Raw genomic sequence first — 17,510 nt, 5'->3', positions numbered from 1 at the left:
TCTAAAAAATAAAAATAAAAATAATGGTAATATTAAAACTTTATTATTTCCTCTTTATAACATTTGTCTCTGAATTTTACCATATTTTTGCAGTGTGGCCCTAATACTCCTTCATGCTCTGCTACCCAGACCAAGTCAATTTTATTCCATATTTCCAGCCAGTCAGCTTTCATTAATGACACCTGAACTAAAAACCACCCCAAATTCTGTGGTGTGTCAGCCTGGATTAGGTTTATTTTAACATCCGCATTGCATAGTGGGAACCATTGTACAAAAAAAGTTCACAACCACTTAACCTCTAATAAGAAAAAGTGATGCTGGCAGCAGACCCCCACAGATTGAGCTGATAAGTCACGAGGACACCATTTTTTTTTTTTTTTTACTTTACACTGACTTGCCCTTGGTCTGCTGTTTGCCTTGCCACGACTTGGATTACATATGTTGCTTGTTTTGCTGAGGACAAGGTGGACACACTTGGTATACTCATACAGCTGAAGCCGGCCCCCCAAAGTGGCCGGCAGACAAGGCGGCAGCAGTGGCAGCTGTTGTGTTTTACCCAGTGACATCTAACCGACTAGAACGATGGCTACTGATCCTATGTTTTGACGTATTTTAACCAATGAAGCTGTTATTGAAGGACAGCAGCAACATCAGCCCATCCATTTTCTACACCACTCGTCATTATTAGGGTTGCGGGTGAGCTGGCACCGATCCCAGCTTATTTGGGGCGAGAGGCAGGACACACCATGGACTGGTCGTCAGCCAATCGCAGGGCACATACTGTATAAACAAGCAACCATTCACACTGACACTCATCTTCAATGAACCTAACATGCATGTTTTTGGAATGTGGGGCAAAGCCAGAGTACCTACAGAAAACCCGCAGAAGCACAAAGAGAACACGCAAACTCCGCACAGGAAGGCCAGAGTTGATATTTGAACTCCGGACCTCAGAACTGGGAGGCATACGGGCTAACCACTACTCACCATGTTGCAACAAGCTGGGAAAATTATTTACTTCCATTTATAGGGAGAATGTAGACAGTAATATTCTAAAATGGCCTTAAGTGAAAGGTGCCCTGAAATGCGCTTTGAGTACAGACTTGCTGACTTGACACGGCTCTACTCTGTGATTGGTGCCTTACCATTTGCATAGGCAAATACTACCAGGTACCATTTCTAGTAGGTAGACGGGGTTCCAAACATACTGTACCAAGCCCATGTTGTATGGGTCACTTAAACCGACACTGGTCATCGATTGGTTGAGCTGATTTGAGGATACACGTGGCTGAAAACTGTTCATCCGTGTTCTATAGTTCAATCGCAGGGCAGACTCCAGACCCAAAAACGAACACCTAACGTCATCGTAGCCTGTTGCTGTGCCGTAGCGTTGGATGCTGCAGTATTAAATGCCACAGTCTTCATTTCCCCGCAGCAGGCAGTCAGTGCCCTAAATCTCTTCTTGGACAAAATCTGTCTCTTTAATAACCGATTTGGCAATTTGGTTTGTGCAGTGGAAAATCGGTATTGGAGTGACAATGAGTGTTTGTTTTTGTCATTTCTCCCGCTCAGGTGATTCCATTCCCCATGTCGTGTAACATACGGAATGAGTGCTCCTGTCGGGATCCCAACGCCGCGGAGAACAAAAGGGAAGAGAACGTCCATTCCTTGGGGTGACCAAAACTACGACCGAAGGGGAGGGAGAGGGGCCTCTGTTCAACTTCCCAAGACCCTTTGCTCCAACAACACACCCAGAGTGGCTGAGGCGGTACCCCTGCACCCCCCATCCTCCATTTTCCTGCACATGCTGCTTTAACAGGCATACCTCTTCATCCTCGCAACCCCTCTGCCTCCACATCATGAAAAGATTGAGAATAGACGACGAGACTCATGAAACGCCACTGAAAGCTTCATCCCTCAACTAAAAGGAAAGTTGCGCCACAGTATCATTGTCATGAAGCAGCATGAATAGAATTACAAAAAAAGATCCATTTAAAAAAAACCTAGTCAAGTCGAGGTACTGTAGCATGCCTTTTGTTCAGTGTCTAGTTTAGTGCCCTAGATCAACAATTACATGATTTGGAAGTAATTCCAAATGTACAAGTTTGGTGTGTGTGTGGGGTGGGGGTGGGGTTGCGGGATCAGTTATTATAAATATGAAGGAAATGAAGACACATTTTGAAGACGAGGTTTTGGCACGAGTGGTCAGACATTCTGTATCTGTTTTAATTTCAGTCATGTGTTTCTTCATCGGCACATCAGAGGTTCAAACTCGCTTGGTGGGGAACGATATAACCTCATTTATACCCCACAGAGTCCACAGACAATAACCAACATGAAATAGACAAATAGTCACAGAAACTATTAAGTAATTACCCCGCAACCACAGAAATAATATTCCCATGCAATGTCTTTTATTTTTTATTTTGTATTTTTTCACAGCACGTAATGAAAACATCGAGCGACCTCTGCTACTGCGACTGCTGCTACTTGACATATTTGCATTGCAATATCCTCAAGGGGACGCGGGCGGTTTGCGGCTTGTGTCTGCGGTTCGCTCACACTCACAACTTCACGTAGATTACGCTAGATTGTTACAGAAAAATAGCATCGTGCAGTACATTGACTACGATTTAAGGAATGTCACGAAAAACACCTCGCTTTGTAATATGTTGATTTTAGTATGAATTTGTTCTTCAAACTAAAAGGATCGCAGCTCTGTTTTAGAATGTAATGATCGTGTATCGTTTAGCCATAAAAGGGCAAGATGAAAACCATGGACAATAAGTATATACAACAACAACATTTGAAAAATGTACACAATTGTCCGCAATATTTTCGGTTTGAAAAAATTGACCTCAAAATGATCTTTTGTTGTAGGTTCACTTGTTTGAACATTTTATATTCACAAAACTGCTTCCCCACCAATTGACCTTTTGCTAAGACCTGTTCGATCTGTTAGTTAAGTCCATCAAGCTTTTGGCGCTTCGACTGTCTACACTCCCAGTTTTCGAAGAAAGAAAAATTAAAAACATTATTTCAGTCACGCTCTAAGCTTGCTAGCCCTGCAGCTAGTGATTATGATTACCTAGATAACTGCATAGCTTTATCCAGAGCCTGCGTTTAGCAAATGCCATCCATCCATTTTCCTCCGCTTATCCGAGGTGGGGTCGCGGGGGCAGCGGCCTCAGCAGCCGTTTAGCAAATGAAAAACAAAAAACATCTTCCTTCGACATACATATAATGTGTTTGACATTGAACCATAATTACCTTTAACTCCTGTTTATGTTTGTTTCGCAGGAACAGCAATAATGTTCCTGCATCAATTTGACCCAGGGCACGTTTAACAAAAAAAACCCAAAAAAAACTGTTTGTATCTCATGTCTAACTCTATTTGTAACCATTTCATTGCAAACACATGAAAGTTACATGGCAAAAAAAACAAAAAAACTCTTCAATATTTTATGTTTAACTGGTCAAATGTAAGAGGAGTAAAAGGAGCTATAAGACCAATAATGTCCATAATATCCAAAAGTTGGACCTCTGCCAAAGCCTGTTCTTCGTTGTGATTTGCCGGGTTTAGTGAAAGGGTGAATTAACCTCATTCTATTCTGGCATTTGGTTACACACACACTGCCACACACATACATATACACACACACAAGCACAAAGAGTGCTGCTGCTTGGCTTATCGGCCCATCTTTTACTACTCCGGTTTGGTTGCGGTCACAGTGTGTCTATGACTTGTCATTGGACTCGCATACGGCTGCTATAGCATTCCACGCCATCCTCATCCGTCAGGAATCATCCAACACACACAACAGGCAAGTGGCAATGTAAGACTGATGGCATTGTACAGCCAGTAGTATGAAGACATAAGACACACAGTTGCGAGGTATTATTTTCCATCCAAAAAAAAAACAAAAGAAAAATGACAAACAAAAATGAATATTATGTAAATATTACTTCTCTATGAAGGGGAACATTATCTTTTTCATGTATTTGATTTTTACCAAATGTCATATTCAATTAGTGTTTGTAATAATGACCTCAGTTACTGCACTTTTTAAGTTGCCATGTAAGGAAAAAAAAGTATGTCTTTCAAAAAACTGTCTAGAAGCTGCTATTGTCCCAATGGTGATCAAACTGTATGATATTTGGTCTTTTTGCTCCTTGTGTGTTGTTATGACATGACCTATTTCCTTACCTTTTCCTAAACCTGCTTTGCGTATTGCAACCAAGAACATTAGATATATCTAAAGAGGCTTCAAATCCAACCCCCCCACCCCCACCCCCCATGGCATATTCAGTGAAACCTCCAAGGTTGAGCACAAACCATTCCAAACAATTTTCCCCCACTTATATTGCCACACTATTCCCCTGATAAAACATGAATGCAAAATTTTAGCCATATTGTGCTGAGCAGCCATGTCAAAGATGCATTCACTAGTTTCTTACATGGCAGTAAATTCCATTTTCTGTTCTCTGGCTGTCATCTTGTGCCCCCACAGTTCCATGTCCACAAAAAAGTCCAAAGAAGACCCGTTAAAGCTTTTGATATGCGCCTGCTCATTAGTTTGATCGTTGCATCCTATGTTTCATAAATTGAGTATGGTCCTCTGAGGGCTTTATAAAAAATTAAAACGCACCCCCATTGGAAAAAAAAGTTGACTTACCCAAGCCCTTACATGCTCACTGAGTCATTGTGAGTCAGTGAGTCCTTTTTTGCAACATTTTGGTTTGGTCGACGTTGGAGGTTGCAGTGTATATTTTGATATTTTAACATATCACAACTGATTCAACTGCACGTTTATTTTGCCTTCATTTTTCATTTGGCTGAGAAACTAATAGATCAAAGTCAAAAGAGAAGGAAATCCTAAATGAAGAAATCACAATTATTATTGTTTTTTTTTTATTGATTGTAAGTATGTTCGAAAAGGCTATGTTATCTTTAAAGATTTCATTTAACAGAAGACATGTATTATCTTGATATTATCATCAAATGTAATATTAGTACTCTAGAAGCAGCTGTTTTACATAGAACTGTAACCAGTGGGGGGAGGGGAGGGGTCTCAACATGCGAGCCCTGCTTCTCCATGCTGTTGACCACAGGTTCAATATCCACCACTCAGCTCCATTTCTGCCATTTGACTGGACCGTTCTGTTGTTTTGACTCACGATGACCTGTATCGTAAGTCCACGCCTGGCTCCAAAGGCTACCGAATAAGACTAGAATTTCTTTTGGAGAAGGTACCCCGTGAAGCCATAGTCCACCGAGCGATTCACGCAAGGAAGGAACATCACCTCGATACCGTCGTCATCACAGGATCCCTCACTGTACCTCATGCCTGTAATGTTTGCTGCTTCAATATATATAGAGATATATTAATTTTTCTTTTTTTTTTTGCTTCTCATACCGATGGTGTACATAGTAGAACTATTTATTGAGAGTGTTATACTTTTTTAAATTATATTTAATGTCCATGTAAGTTATTTTTTACATTGTTTGTCCATCATTCTCCTTGCAATCTGGCAATCCGTCTGCCCCGAGACCCTCTAACACAAACTTTTTTGTTTTTTGTTTTTTAACCCATAAGTGTTATAAAACAGACACAGCTTGCTTCACATGTAAAATGTTATGGATTTAAATAACAGAATGTAATTTTTTTATTTTTTTTTTACATTTTTTGATTTCCTATGGGAAAAAGAATTATGTATGTAATGGTATGAAGTACGAAAGTCACAGACATCGGAGGTACTATTGTTGGACTTCAAGGTACCTTTTTCCAGGTTAAAAAAAAAATTGTTCCCAAACTTTAACTCTCCTGTTGTGTTCGTTTCATTGGTCCAAGTGACTCGTACTGTGTTTAAAATACAACAAAAATTCAATGTTCTATTTTCTATCATGGAGAATGTACGGCCAACAGAATAAGTTTAACCCATTTTTTTTTTTCTTTTTAATACTAGATTTTCAAACAGGTCGATATGACCCGTAATATAACAGGAGGGTATTTTTGAGGGTATCGCTTAACGGTAGGATAAATTCCTTTTTTTTTTTTTTTTTTTTTTTTTTTTTTTTTTTTTGCTAAGAGTCTGGTGCAGGGTGTTCTTGGACGCAGATAAAAAAGGTGAGGGAGAGACAGAGAAAGGTAGGGAATGGGTGGGCTGCTTTTCCTGGCCCGGGCGGCTATTTGGCCAGGTGTGAAAATGTGTACTCACAGGGGCCGGACCCCGTGGCCCCCGCGGCGGCGGCGACCAGCACTTGACTGGCAACGCGACACGTAAGCCACGGGGGCCAATGAGTCATATTTTCTCCCGAAGGTTAAAGCGGCCGTCCCCCTTCCACCGGGTCGGCCGCCCCCCACCGCCCCGGCCCGGCCCTCGTCGGCCCTCCTCCTACTCCTTTGACACACTGGCTCATCTGTCACTGTCAGCTCGGGCGGCACAGGGCGGCCAGTGTGGAGCGAGGCCCTGCGTAAAAAAGTAAAGAGGAAGTTTGGGCAGCTTAAAGAGACGTTTGAAGTGCAGGCTGAAGGAACATACCTCTCCTTGGCCAAGCGCCTGGCTTATCACGTACACTAATGTGTTTGGGGTCGTGCTTGCTCCCTGACAGGCTTTGATATCGCTCCATAAATACCAACAGTTGCCACTTTGTTTCGTTTTCTTTTTTTTTTGCATGGTAAACTATGACAAAGAAGTATAGGAGTGTTTGAAGCCCCTCAGATCATAAAATACTGATGTGCCATCTTGTTGGAGACATTTTTATTTGTGTATTGTAACACATGAAGAAGTACCTCTCACAGGCCTCTGGTTCTAGACTTAGTCCACGTTTTGTCTCCCTCAATAAAGGTGACTTGTCCTTTTGTTTATTTTTATTTTAAAGTATATATATAGAAAAACAAGTGTATTTGCATATTACGTGGATATCTAGTGGTATTACTGCAATGTTTCGTACCCGATTGCTCAACAAATATATTTTAAGATGTAAATAGTAATATTATATGATGATTGTATTTGCAAAAACAATGTACTAACTGTTCGAGAGTAGCTCTTGGATGGCTTTTTATCCTAACTATTATATAAAAGTTGTTGTATATTGTGTCCAAGTATCGGCAGAAAAACAGAGAAAAAAGATACATTCAAAACAAACAAGATGCTTTGCCACACCCACTCGCAGTTAGCATTTATTTCTCCATCCATGGCTCCGTAGAAGTACTGTTGTCAGCTTTCTAGACCATGAATTACATCCAGTGAGTCATATTTATTTGTTGTCCAGATGATTGGAACCCGAATGATCACTTCTGGGTCGAAATGGAACCTCAGTAGCAACTCAGTTGCTTTTTTTTTGTCTTGTTTGTTTTTGTTTTTGGTTATGAAATCTTAATAATATGCATTTAAATGTTTCTTTCAGGCACCAGCCAGTAACCTTTAACAGTTCCTTTGCCCTCACTTTGGACTTTACGAGTCAGATATGCCTTTGGGTCTCCACCAACACTGTAAAGGAGGCCATCAGTTGTCCCTACGATGGCTTCCTCGCTTTTTGGTTTCTTTTTTACAGTATGCACTTTTTCAGGCACATATACAACCAGTTGGACATTTTATGTTTTCTGTGAATGTTTGTCCTTTTTTTTCTTCACAGTTGCAATTATCTCTCATTTTTTGGTGCTCTGCTACATGGCAAAAACATGCGGAACTGTACTATATTTTCATAAGGAAGAGTCATGAAGATGAGTATCATGTTGATTTTTTTTCCCGCTGTCATTTATTGTGTAGAAATAAACACTGGTTAAAGTGAGCTGATGTATGGTTATTTATTTATTAATTTATGTCAAAAAAACCTTACAAAATGAACCCAAGATCATCGCAGTCATATTTTTCAAAAGATAATATAATGTTTCGCTGTAAAATTTGTGTTTTGTTGTTTTTGCTAAATTTGCAATGGGTGAAATCTGTTTTTTGTTGTTGTTGTTGTTGTTGGCTACTATTTTTTTACCTCTATTTTTCGATGATAGAAAATATTCCATATATCGTATTTAACACATACATAAGGTGCAAGGCATGGTAAAACATACGCGAGCTTAAAATATACGGTAGCATGCATGCATGCTAGCATATGTTTTTAAAAAGGCAGCGGGACCAAAACTGAGTTCGGTTGTACTTTATTAAAGTATTTAACAATGTACTCACGTTATTTTTTTTAATCAATCCTCATCCACAATTCCATCAAAGTCCTCATCTTCTGTATCTGAAATGAACAGCTGGGCAGGTTCTCCAAGAAACATGCCAGGTTCCCTCTCGTCATTGTCAGAGTCAGTCTCGTTCCGGGGGGCTGTTCAGCAATGATGCCGGCTTTCGCGACAGTGCAAGCATCCACAATCCATTCACATATGGTGGCGTAACTCACCCAGCGCTGCCTCCTAGTCTTAGTAAAGCTGTGTTCGCCATCTGTCATCCATGGCTCCCACGCCGCTCGCAACTTCCCTTTTGAACGCCCTGTTTACACCGGTGTCCAGCGGTTGGAGTTCCTTCGTCAACCCTCCCGGAATGATGGCAGGCTCCGAGTTATTGCACTCAGTCGAATGGTGACTGTAGAGACGCTTCTCCCGGTCCTTAACCAAACCCATTTTGTTTTGCTCAATGCACATACCCGCACTATATACCTACTGGGGGCGTGCCTTCAACGTCCTCTTTCACGCGCACCCTTCCCCCTTTAACGTCCGCATGCTGTCCTCAGCCACGTCCGCCTTCCTCTATAAGCAACGTGTCAGCAGGAAATGCTCCCAGTCAGTCAAGCGGAGCTCTCGTCAACGTCAAACAACATCATTTACAGATTTTGGAACCCGCTTCACACATAAGGCATTATAAGGCGCCCCGTCCATTTTGGAGAAAATGTAAGACTTTTAAGTGAGCCTTATGGTCGTAAAAATACGGTAGACTATATGGAATTGTCTATTTTATCTATGAAGCAGCAGCACGGTGGACGACTGGTTAGCACATCCGCATTGCAGTTCTGAGGACCGGGGTTCAAATCCCGGCCCCGCCTGTGTGGTGTTTGCATTTTCTCCCCGTGCCTGCGTGGGTTTTCTCCGGGCACTCTGGTTTCCTCCCACATCCAAAAAACATGCATGGTTGGTTAATTGAAGACTAAATTGCCCGTAAGTGTGAATGTGCATGCGAATGGTTGTTTGTTGATATGTGCCCTGTGATTGGCTGGCGACCAGTTCAGGGTGCTCACCCGAAGATAGCTGGGATAGGCTGCAGTATACCCGCGACCCTCGTGAGGATAAGCAGTACAGAAAATGGATGGATATATGAAGCATTAAATGTGCTATAACACATATTAAGTTCAAATTTGTTTGTTTGTTTGTTTGTTTTTCAAAATATATTTTGTTTATAAGTGGATGGGCCTGTCTCTGAGTGTTATGAACGCCTGTTTTAATGTCCTATTGCGCAGAATAATCCAACCCTGAAGCGTTCCATAGCGTGAATGTAAGCCATAGTGGTCTTGAAACAGCAAAGGACAGCGCCTCTGCTGGTTGCAACCAAGTAGTGCACTCTAATTGTCTCAGTTGCTTCCAAAAAATGGTTAGAAGGCTTAACAGTCCAATTAAATATTGAACACGTTTAACATTTACGAATGTCGGCACATAACTTTGCGAGCTGAAATCACTCTTAACACACCCTACGCCACAGGATAATCAATGAGAAGAATCTATTGGAGACATCTGATAATCGGGATTTGCTGACTTTCCTTGTTAGGGGTAGGGGTGCTCAAATTCGGCCGATTGTCTAGGTTTAATATTGTTTGGATGTTAAAGATTTGCTGTGACATCTAAACAAGCTCACGAAAGGAATGTTCCACAAGCACCTTGGTTATAGACGGAAGGTAATTGAATCTTATTGAGAAAAGGGTCAGTTGTGAAGCCGCTACATCACGTAAACATCCAACAAGTGCTGACCTTGCAGATTTCCCATATTCGCGGGTGGCTGCGACATTATCATAGATACGTCGGCATGAAAATGAGAGTGTTGTTCCTGGCGCGCCTCTTGACGGCAGTGGCCTAATTCCGTGAGAATGAACATCAAGCTACTGATTTTTAAAAGTGGCCCTTAATGTTGCATGACTGGAAAGAAACTAGATGGGGAGCTTTAAGAAATAGTTTTGCGGAGGGAAGGTGGAAAAAGAAAAAAAAAGCCTTCCCGGCAGCTCACGCACGCAGGGAGGCATAGCCACCTCTTTGCTTAATGATATCAATTAGAGAGTCCAAGTGGTGTGTTAGCCCAGGAGCTAATGTAAATATTTTCCCTATGGATTGTGCTAACTGCAAAGAAATAACACTACATTGCAATTGCTTTGCCATGCTTCTACAGATCATGTTCTTCACAAGAGTCAGCTGATCAGCACACTGTTCATTCATTGACATCTTAACACGTCACTCATGCATATAAAAGAAGCATCTTGTTTACAGGCTGACCTTTTTGTACGGAAACCTGCATGGATCGGTCAAGGATGTAAATCCTAGCCGGATTGACCAAGCCATAAAAGTTGATAATAACTGCAGTCGTGCGCTTTAAGGTCAAACCGTGACTATTATGCTTTGGCCTTACTGCTTAGTTTGTGACAGCTCATGTAATTATTTAATCTTAATAGAGTGCTTACTTGTTCCTAAGTTGACAGGCCAGGAACATTTAAAGAAGACTGACAAAAGTCCTAAAAAAGGGTGGCTTTGGGAATTTTGAAGCAAACAACATACCGAAGCGCGACACGGTGGACGACTGGTTAGAGCGTCAGCCTCACAGTTCTGAGGAGCGGGGTTCAATCCCCGGCCCCGCCTGTGTGGAGTTTGCATGTTCTCCCCGTGCCTGCGTGGGTTTTCTCCGGGCACTCCGGTTTCCTCCCACATCCCAAAAACATGCATTAATTGGAGACTCTAAATTGCCCGTAAGTGTGAATGTGAGTGCGAATGGTTGTTTGTTTGTATGTGCCCTGCGATTGGCTGGCAACCAGTTCAGGGTGTACCCCACCTCCTGCCCGATGACAGCTGGGATAGGCTCCAGCACGCCCGCGACCCTAGTGAGGAGAAGCGGCTCAGAAAATGGATGGATGGATGGATGGATGGATGGATAGTTTTTAGAACACATTTGTTAGTTTTGATCAGTTTTTATATTTTCAAAAAGGCTTTGTTTTAATTTAGTTTTCTATTAGTTTTAGTATTAGTTTTTTTCCTACATGGTATTTCAAAGCAAGTATTGTGTAAAAAAAAATCTAAATCAATTTAGATAAAAAAAACAACAACAACTAACAAGCAGAGCAACAACCATCCAGAAATCAAATACAGGTACTTTATAACAGTCCACAGAATTTGAAGTGCAATAAATCAATCAGAATCTTCTTTATTTGTTAGGTATGTCAAAAACAAACAAGGAATTTGTAGTTGGAACTGCTCTAGTACAATAATAGACATCCATTTTTGAAAAAAAAAAAAATAAAAACTTTTGAGACGTAAAAACACACTACGGACAGTCACTTAGCAATAAAAGGTTACTGGTAATGTGGTAATGCTGATACAATTACAGTTGTGCAAATGATGCAGACTCCTCGAACAATTTAATAGCAAGAGGGAAGAAGCTATTGGAATGTCTGCTGGTTTTGGTTTGCATTGTTCGAGAGCGCCAACCTGAAGGAAGGAGCTGGAAGAGGTGGTGACCAGGATGTGGAAGGTCCAAGAGGATTTTCCATGCTCTTGTCTTAGTTCTGACAGCGTGCAAGTCCTCAAGGGTGGGTAGGTGAATACCGACGATTTTTTCGGCAGTCCTGATTTTCCATTGCAGTCCGAGTTGGTCCTTTTTTGTGGCAGCACCAAACAAGACTGTGATGGAAGAATGCAGGACTGATTCGATGACTGCTGTGTAGAACTCCCTCAACAGCTCCTGTGGCAGGCCGTGCTTCCTTGACAGTCGGGTGCGTTGAGGTGCAGTCCATGTAGAGATAGATGAGCAGCAAAGAGAGGACACATCCTTGGGGGGCCCCGGTGCTGATGTTGCGTGTGGATGAGGTGGTGTCCCATAGCCTGACCTGCTGTGTGTTGCCCGTCAGGAAGCTGTAAATCCACCGGCAGATGGCAGGTGAGACTCTGAGCTAGAGAAGCTTGGAGGAGAGGAGTTTGGGGATGATGGTGTTGAACGCAGAGCTGAAGTCCACGAACGGGATCCTCATGTAGGTTCCCGCATCGTCGAGATGTTAGAGGATGAAATGCGTCATCCACAGACCTGTTTGCTCGGTAGGCAAACTGCAGTGCATAATACTGCTTCCAACGTGAGATACATGACATGTAAAATCATTCAAGAGATACATGCTGTATGGACTTTGTTTTTATTTGTTTAACTTGCATAGCTTTCTGTACATCATTGTAAACGAAAACAAATTCAAGGCCTTGCATGTAGAATGAATGAGGCGTCTCAGTTGCAGCTAGGGCGGTCTCGCTTTCCTTCCCTAAGCTGCCAAGTTGTGAATTTCTTAAGTGGATTTTTGGCTGGCATTGGTCTTGAGAAGTATTCCACACATAACACTCACTTCCACTACAAGCCCACTTGTCCACTTGCTGATGGATGGATGGATGGATGTGCAGCAGGTTAGGGTTATTAAGGATTAAGGAAATATATATATATATATATATATATATATATATATATATATATATATATATATGTGGCAATTACTGGTGCCAGTGCTGGATAGATGGAAAGAATACTTTCAGAAGTTGATAAATGAAGAAAGTGAGAGAGAAGGAAGCTTAGAAGAGGAAAGTGTGGTAGACAAGGAAGTAGCAAGGATTAGTAAGGGGGAAGTTAGAAAGGCACTAAAAGGATGAAAAATAGAAAGGCAGTTGGTCCTGATGACATACCTGTGGAGGTATGGAATCATCTAGGAGAGGTGGCTGTGGAGGTTTTGACCAGCTTGTTCAACATAATTCTAGGGGTTATGAGGACAGCAGAATAGTGGTGTGGTGTGCTGTAGGTGTGACAGAGGAGTTGAAGGGAGTGCATCAGGGATCTGTTCTGAGCCCCTTCCTGTTTGTAGCAGTGATGGATAGGCTGATAGATAAGGTTAGACTGGAATCCCTGAGGACCATGATGTTCACAGATAATATTGTGACCTGCTGTGAAAGCAGGGAGCAGGTGGAGTAACAGAAAGGTGGAGGCATGCACTGGAAAGGAGACAAATGAAGATTAGCTGGTGAGACAGAATATATGTACATAAATGTGTGAGGGGTGGAGGGAAAAGAGTGAGGCTACACGGAGAAGAGATAGCGAGGGGTGGAGGACTTTAAACACTCGGGGTCAACAGTCAAGAGAAATGGTGAGTGTGGTAAGGAAGTGAAGAAACGGGTCCAGGCAGGTTGGAACGGTTGGAGGAAGGTGGCAGGTGTGTTACGTGACAAAAGAGTCTCTGCTCGGATAAAGGGCAAAGGTTATAAGACAGTTTTGCGGCCAGCCATGATGTACAGATTAGAGACAGTGGCACTGAAGAGACAACAGGAAGAAGAGCTGGAGGTGGCGGAAATGAAGATGTTGAGGAGGAGGTTGATAGATGTAGTGAGGGAAAACATGAGGACAGTTGGAGGATGAACATGAGGAAGATGAAGAGGATATGCTTAGATGGAAAAGGATGACGCGCTTTCGGGACAAGCCGAAATGAAAAGATTATTCTTTTTTTTTTTTTTTTAACAAATGCAGTTATTTCCAACATTCTCGCAAAGCAGGATACAAACACAGTTTAGTACAATTTGGAATTCAACTAAAATGTACCAAGTGTTTTGCTTTTTCTTTGTCTTTTTGGCTACACCTATTCCTAAAGAAGGAGCAGTCTCGACAAGTGTTAAGAGAAGAAAGTGAGAAAAGAATAAGCACACATTCAAAGCAGTAAGACTCAAAACGTCGTAAAACTGGATTGATTTGTTGTTTTTACATTTTACAGTATTATCATTGTTTTTCTAAATGTAAACAAATTGGAAGCTGGCCAGCATCCTGGAAAAAATCTGATGTTCCATTGTATATTTAAGCAATGCAAATCAATACAAGAGCTACATTTTTTTTTTGCTTTTAGTTTTTTTTTTTACACTTGAAGAGATTACTCAGCTGATGCCTTGAAAAACAAGACAAAGGCGAAAGAAAGAAAAGTTAATAAATGCATCAGATATCAGCAATAGGACGTGACAGACGTTTGTAACATTACAATTGCACATTTCAGTCGTCCTTCACTGTCATTGTGCTACAGCTCATTGGTTTTGAAGTCATGAATTCAATTGGTTTTAGATGTGGGTGTTCCAACATATGTTAGTACTTTTTTGGAGGCCAAGTATCAACAAGTACTTCTTCAGTTTCTCCTGATAGGAGCCAAGATGCCGCAAGATTGGGTCGGGGAAGCTTCGAGGGGCAGGGAGAATTGACGGCTTGAGTTTCAAATAAGGGGCTGTAAGCTGTCGGAAAAGTTGTTTCATGCTGAATTTCATGAGAATGTACACTGTTTAATGAATGTGTCAGACCACCACCAGTCATAACAATGACAAGAGACCATCATCCGGCATCATGACGCGCTTTGATGTGGACTCCTTCTATTCTGGCGAGATCGCAACATTTTCCCATTTTGAACAGCAGTAAAGGATTTTGAACTGAGTTCACTTTTTAATTCACAAATTTCAAACACTAAAACTATTTTTTTAATTCTCAGTAATGTGAGTTAATAACTATAATTTGACATCCTAACCCAGAAAACATTGTTTGCTTTACTGTTTTTCCATTTTTTTTGTAAACAACAACAACAACAAAAAACTCCTAGATAACAACAGTAATATATTAACATTAAGTAAAATCTGTGTTATTTTGTTGTGTTCTTCTCTTGAGGAAAGTGCAAGAGTGCAACAGCAGTTTATTTTTATTTTAGGAAATTTCAAGATTATTTGTTTGTCTTTAGGGAAGCACAACATCAGTACTTTGTATTCTCTTGAGGAAAGTGCAACATCAGTAGTTGTTATATTACATATTTGACCCTGCATTTGGTTATTCCCGTTTTCATGGCTAACTAACAGACATCAAGGAAAAAGAAATGTGGATTTTACTAGGCAAAGCTAAGACTAGCCTATCAGAGCACAGAACACAGGGTCCAGATGTTCCCATCTTAACGCTATTCAATCAGTGATAGATTTTAACAAATGTTTTTTAAGCTTTCAATATTTTTGGGCCTTGTTAAATGGGAAAGATGTTAAAATGTGACACACATCCAGAAAGATTGAAGGGATTTTTTTCTCCCCCCATTGTTTCGTGCAGTTTTGAAAACCCAAAAGACTCTGAATAAAGCTATGTGGTACAGTATGTACAGTACCTGTATGCGTGTATCAGCGGCTGAATGGCTGTCGAAAGTGGTAACTCAACGAGCAACACTCAAGATCGCGCATTTTGAGTGGCGGCGGAACCAATTTTTTCCGTGTTTCACTGCGTCACACTTTTCACGTTAGCGCTATACACCGCTACAGATGACGTAGTTTTAATCATAACTTCAAAATTTCTCGGAAGAGCAAATTCACGCAGTCTCGGACAGCATTTCCTGAATTTAGAGTCGACAAATCCCCCCTCAAAAACTTGAGGTGAGTAACGCCAGTTTTTAGAAGCAATATACCGATGTTTCTGCCAAATTTCACATGAATTGGTCGACAAGCCGACAATTTTTGGGACTCACAGCTGGCATGTCCCTTGTGATAATATCCGACCTGCCATGATGGCTCATATTTTCTGTTTTTAAAAATGTCATCAACTACACATGCCTCTTAACTGTGCTATATTTATTCCTTACAATGTATAGCAACAAATTATGAAGTGTTTGTTCATTCTCAAGTCTATTCTAAAAATGATGTCCAACAAAAAACAAAAACAGAATACAATGACTTGCAAATCATGTTCAACCCATATTTAATTGAATACACTACAAAGACAAGCTATTTAATGTTCAAACTGATAAACGTTATTGTTTTTAGCAAATAATCATGAACTTAGAATTTTACGTCTGCAACACATTCCAAAAAAGCTGGGACAGGTAGCAAAAAAGAAAGTTGAGGAATGCTCATCAAACACCTGTTTGGAACATCCCACTGATGAGCAGGCTAATTGGCAACAGGTGGGTGCCATGACTGGGTAGAAAAGGAGCTTCCCTGAATTGCTCAGTCATTCACAAGCAAAGATGGGGCGAGGGTCACCGCTTTGTGAACAAGCGCGTGAGAAAATAGTCGAACAGTTTAAGGACAATGTTCCTCAATGTACAAATGCAAGGAATTTAGGGATTTCATCATCTACGGTCCATAATATCATTAAAAGGTCCAGAGAATCTGGAGAAATCACTGCATGTAAGCGGCAAGGCCGAAAACCAACATTGAATGCCCGATCCCTCAGGTGCATGTGAAAGTTAATGATTATTTGCTAAAAACAAAGTTCACCACTTTGAACATTAAATATCTTGTCTTTGTAGTGTATTCAATTAAATATAGTTTGAGCATGATTTGCAAATCATTGTATTCTGTTTTTATTTATGTTTAACACACTGTCCCAACTTCATTGGAATTACAGTTGCAGACTATATTACTTGACTAAAATGAGACCTTCCTATTATTTTGTGTTGAAAATATCAATTTAGTATTCATTGTAGTTTTCAAATTACGATTATCCGGAGATTTGCCCATTTATGTTTAATGCAATGACTGGAGTTTATTAATGAATTAGAAATAATTAACATCAATATTACAGCTATATTTCTTTGTTTAGCAAGCCTTCAAATGATAAAAAGCTTTTTGAAATTTGGATAATGATTAAGAAAGTTATGAAAGTTTGAAACTGGGATTCAACAAAAAAGGTTTCAATTAAAATCTCAGCCCCCATTGACTTTGTATTCAGGCGTTGGCTGCAATATAACAAAGAGTGAAAAATTGAAGGCGCTCTGAATACCCCCTGTGTATATATATATATATATATATATATATATATCCATTATACAAGTGAACACTATTACAAGTTAAACAACTCACGCCTAACTATGTTAGTAAGTACGTCGCAAATTCATAGAAATGTGATAGCAAAATGCTTGGTCATCTATAATTTGACTGCTTCTTTTCTACCAGCTGTGCGTGCTTCTTTCCGTTGACGTGATCGACCGAGCGTGTTCTCGCTCCACATCCATACTTCTCATCCTGATGACACAAGATGAAGTATGCCTTCCCAGCTTCTTTTAATCTTTCCAATATTTTCGTGAAGGTATTTTTTTCCAACTTTTCATTTTAGCCAGCGCCAATTCCACGGATTCTTGATCTCGTTACACTCATCGAGCTTCTTTACAATGTCGGTCTCGCCGTCCTCCGTCTGTAATATGTCCTTCCGTGACACCGACATACAGCAAACTTATTAATATAAAAACTTGATAGCATACGATGAATTTAAATGTGTAGAACGATCCCACCGATAAAAAA

At 40.7% G+C, this 17,510-nt stretch overlaps 1 protein-coding gene across 2 annotated transcripts in view; it reads left to right on the top strand.

Annotated features, from left to right (window-relative positions):
* pappaa (pregnancy-associated plasma protein A, pappalysin 1a) overlaps positions 1-7,795 on the top strand; it is a 124,006-nt gene extending 116,211 nt beyond the window's left edge. For both annotated transcript variants that reach the window (XM_061800353.1, XM_061800352.1), the window contains exon 22: positions 1,573-7,795. In XM_061800353.1, the coding sequence (XP_061656337.1) occupies positions 1,573-1,677 (105 nt within the window). In that variant the 3' untranslated portion in view covers positions 1,678-7,795. The remainder of the gene's footprint in view (positions 1-1,572) is intronic.
* The last annotated feature ends 9,715 nt before the right edge of the window (positions 7,796-17,510 follow it).

The sequence above is a fragment of the Phyllopteryx taeniolatus genome, chromosome 15, assembly GCF_024500385.1.
Source record: "Phyllopteryx taeniolatus isolate TA_2022b chromosome 15, UOR_Ptae_1.2, whole genome shotgun sequence".
NCBI lineage: Eukaryota > Metazoa > Chordata > Actinopteri > Syngnathiformes > Syngnathidae > Phyllopteryx > Phyllopteryx taeniolatus.
This window is presented reverse-complemented; position numbering and strand designations above follow the sequence as displayed.